Source organism: Charadrius vociferus, unplaced genomic scaffold (assembly GCF_000708025.1).
Source record: "Charadrius vociferus isolate BGI_N301 unplaced genomic scaffold, ASM70802v2 scaffold341, whole genome shotgun sequence".
In the NCBI taxonomy this organism is placed as follows: domain Eukaryota; kingdom Metazoa; phylum Chordata; class Aves; order Charadriiformes; family Charadriidae; genus Charadrius; species Charadrius vociferus.
The window spans coordinates 1,074,756-1,077,985 of record NW_009646847.1 but is presented as its reverse complement, the minus strand read 5'-3'; the positions used below and the strand labels follow the sequence as shown (position 1 = coordinate 1,077,985).

Below are 3,230 nucleotides of genomic sequence, written 5' to 3'. Positions count from 1 at the left end.
GCAAACTTGTCTGCTGTTTGCTTACCTCAGTCAGCCTTTCTGTTAGTGTTTATATGGGGTATCTTAGAACGGGAACTCAGTTTCCTCTTACTTTTTCCATGAATGCTACTGCAAATAAGCACATAATGATAGTGTTAAGAGAAAGGGCATGCACAGCCATTTCCAGGGAGATGACATGCTCCTTTGCTTCCTTTTTATGGGCACAAACTGCGAGGGATTTACTCCTGGAGGAGTTGTGGACTATCAAAATCCTCAGCTCCATAATTCATGCTGCGGTAAAGAAGTTCCCTTTTTAGTGAGGTAGGCTTTCACCTACAGCAGGACAGCAGCAGCCCAAGCCCATCTACGGGGCACAGGTTCAAGAACAGGACAAAGCGCAAAAGGTAAAGAGGAGGACTAAATAAACGTGAACATTAATTTATTTCCCCTCTGTTCACAGGCTGTGACTTGGCCCCCAGAGCAGACTGTATCCTCAGAATCTGCTCCCACCAGGGCTACTTTGGCAGACATCTCTCAGCTCTGTTCTCGTCCTATGTTCAGAAGAAAACCAGAACCATCTGTCAGGGAGAGTCAGCCAGGGACCCACAGCAGCCTCCTGAGTGTAGAAGCCTGCTAGTGCACCCGTGGCAGATGCAGCAGAGGCAGCACAGTCCTTGGCTGTAGCTTAATGCAGTGCGCTGTTGCTCTGCTCCTCAAAGGTCATTTTGCCCAGCAGCTGGCTCTCCAGCTCCACATTGCTCACTGGCAGCTGAAAAAAGTTCATTTCAGCTGCCAAAGCAGCCATGGCAGAGGGGTCCTGGCCAAACTGTGCCCGGAGCATCATGTCCATTTTCTCCAGGCGCCGCTTGAGCCTCTTGGCCTCACGCTCCCGAATGAGCCGGGCCTGTCGTTTCTCTGGGGTCTCGTTTGCACGTTTCAGTCGCATGGCTTCCCGGTCTCTCTGCAGCCGCCGTGCCCGCTGCTCATCTGTCTCTTGCATGCGCTGCAGGCGCTTAGCTTCTCGATCCCGCATACGCCGCACTTCCCGTTCTTCAGGTGTCTCATTGTCCCGCCGGCTCTTCTTGGCCGTGCGCTCCCGCTCCAGACGCTGCAGCCGCACTTCCAAGGGCTCGTTCTGCCGACGAAGTGCCCACTTTCGCATGCCAGGTGTCTGTGCCTCCAGCAGCTTACGATAAGCAGCGCAATTGTTGCACACTAGGAGGATGCCTGCAGGATACACAGGGGTGTGAAAGGCAATGTCTTTCCCCTCAACACTGGAGGGGCCCTCGCTCTGTGGTGCCGGCAGGCGATCTGCACTGAGCACCTCTGGCAGCTTCTCACTGGAAAGCAGAAAGAGCAGAGAGTCAGAGACTTGGTGCTGATGGAAAACTTCCCATGTCAGACTGCCCAGGGGGCTGCAATGAACAGTACCCCTATTACAGCCCATGATAGAGGCCGCTGCTGATCCATTCCTGCCCACAGACATATCTGAATATCTAAAATGAAGAAACATCATATCCAGGGGTAGGAAGAGGGTTAGCCCAGAGCAGTATCTGGGTTGGAAGAGGACAAGAGCAGGAATTAGCTAGGAGGCTGCTCCTCCCTATCATCTCTGGATTTCTCCTTTCAGCCCTATTCCGCTGGTCAGTGGATAATCTTCCACCAGGCAGGACACAAACAAGGAACATTTTGGTTTCTGCCTGTAGTCCTGCTCTGGAAATGATGAAACCGTCTGGGCAGTACAGACCTACTCTGACAGATTGCTGAGCAAGAGCAGCAGTTGATTGATCTCCAGTGACTGGAGACCCCAGTACTTTCTGCCTAGTTCTTGTTCTTCACAGAGCTAAGGAACACTTTTAGCAGCACAGCCTGTGGAGGTCTTAGCAGGTGATGCAGCGCTGCAGGCAGGAAGGGATTACAGAATCACAGAATGGTTAGGGTTGGAAGGGACCACTGGAGACCATCTAGTCCAACCCCCCCGCCAGAGCAGGGTCACCTACAACAGGTTGCACAGGACAGCGTCCAGGCGGGTTTTGAATGTCTCCAGAGTGGGGGACTCCACAACCTCTCTGGGCAGCCTGTTCCAGTGCTCCACTACCCTCAAAGTAAAGAAGTTCATCCTCATTTTAAGATGGAACTTCCTATGTTCAAGCTTGTGCCCATTACCCCTCGTCCTATCACTGGGCACCACTGAAACAAGACTGCTCCCATCCCCCTGACATCCTCCCTTTAAGTATTTGTATTTTAAGTATTCCCTCAATTTGGATTGAGGGAATCTCACTCACTAGGGGTGTTCACAAGTCTCCTACAAGCCTTAGTGGGTCCAGAGCCGTGACTTCTGTATCATTTAAGGCAATCCACCTCATCTTGAATGCGGGTACCCTAGCCCACTCACCAGCCAGGGTGACCCTGACCTGTTGAATGTGACGTGGCTGGTGAAACGTGCTCCACACACTGCACAGTTTGACAGCTGGTCCTCTGAATGGATCAGGAGATGACGCCCAAGGGATCCTGGTGAGCTGAGGGCTCTGCCGCATACAGGACACATGTAGCTCTTGGCGCTCACCACAGCTGCAGTGTGCTGCAAAACAACCACTACGTTGTTAGTTACAAATTGCCCAGCTCCCTGCCCAGTCTGAGGCATGCTCAACCGACACGGCAAACCATTCAGTTCAGTCTCATAGAATGGGAACACTTTACCACTAAACGTCAGTCTGACAGCTCCTAGACCAAGCTCAAGGCATTTGGGGTGTCACAGGTCAAACAGGAAGGAGGAACCCTTTCTACAGCTCCACTCCAGTGCAAGAGAAACAATTAAGGCCAAAACACTTGGATCGTTAGATCTGACCCTTGTTTTCAGAAATGCATCTGAGGAGCTGCTGTTACTGGACAAAGCATGATTGGACTAACAGTAGGCAGGATGCTGGTAAGGAAGTGCTTTGATGGGGACAGCTGGTGCAGGTAAGTGGCCAATTCAGTTCTGCTTCATTCCTTCTTTTACAGACTTTGATGTGCTGTGAAAAGAGCACTGACAACAAAACCTGTAAGATTCCAGCACAGATTTCCTGCAATACTGGAATCATTTCAGAGGAAGAACAGCTGTTTTCATGAGTGGGAACTGTGATAAAGGTACAAAATAAAGAACTGAGTGATTAGAAGGAAGGTTTCTTATATCAATGATGTAAAAATTGCTTCCATGTTTAATCTGAAGGAGCTGCCTCTCTGCTTGCAGAGACTGCCTTGGGATAGAG

General features: G+C 50.9%; 1 protein-coding gene across 5 annotated transcripts in view; it reads right to left on the bottom strand.

Moving 5' to 3' along the window:
- Positions 1-402: 402 nt before the first annotated feature.
- Positions 403-3,230, bottom strand: part of ZNF821 (zinc finger protein 821) — an 11,472-nt gene continuing 8,644 nt past the window's right edge. For all 5 annotated transcript variants that reach the window (XM_009894043.1, XM_009894047.1, XM_009894042.1 and 2 more), the window contains 2 exons: positions 2,394-2,560; positions 403-1,319 (listed from right to left, as the gene is read on the bottom strand). In XM_009894043.1, coding sequence (XP_009892345.1) covers positions 665-1,319; positions 2,394-2,560 — 822 coding nt within the window. In that variant the 3' untranslated portion in view covers positions 403-664. The remainder of the gene's footprint in view (positions 1,320-2,393; positions 2,561-3,230) is intronic.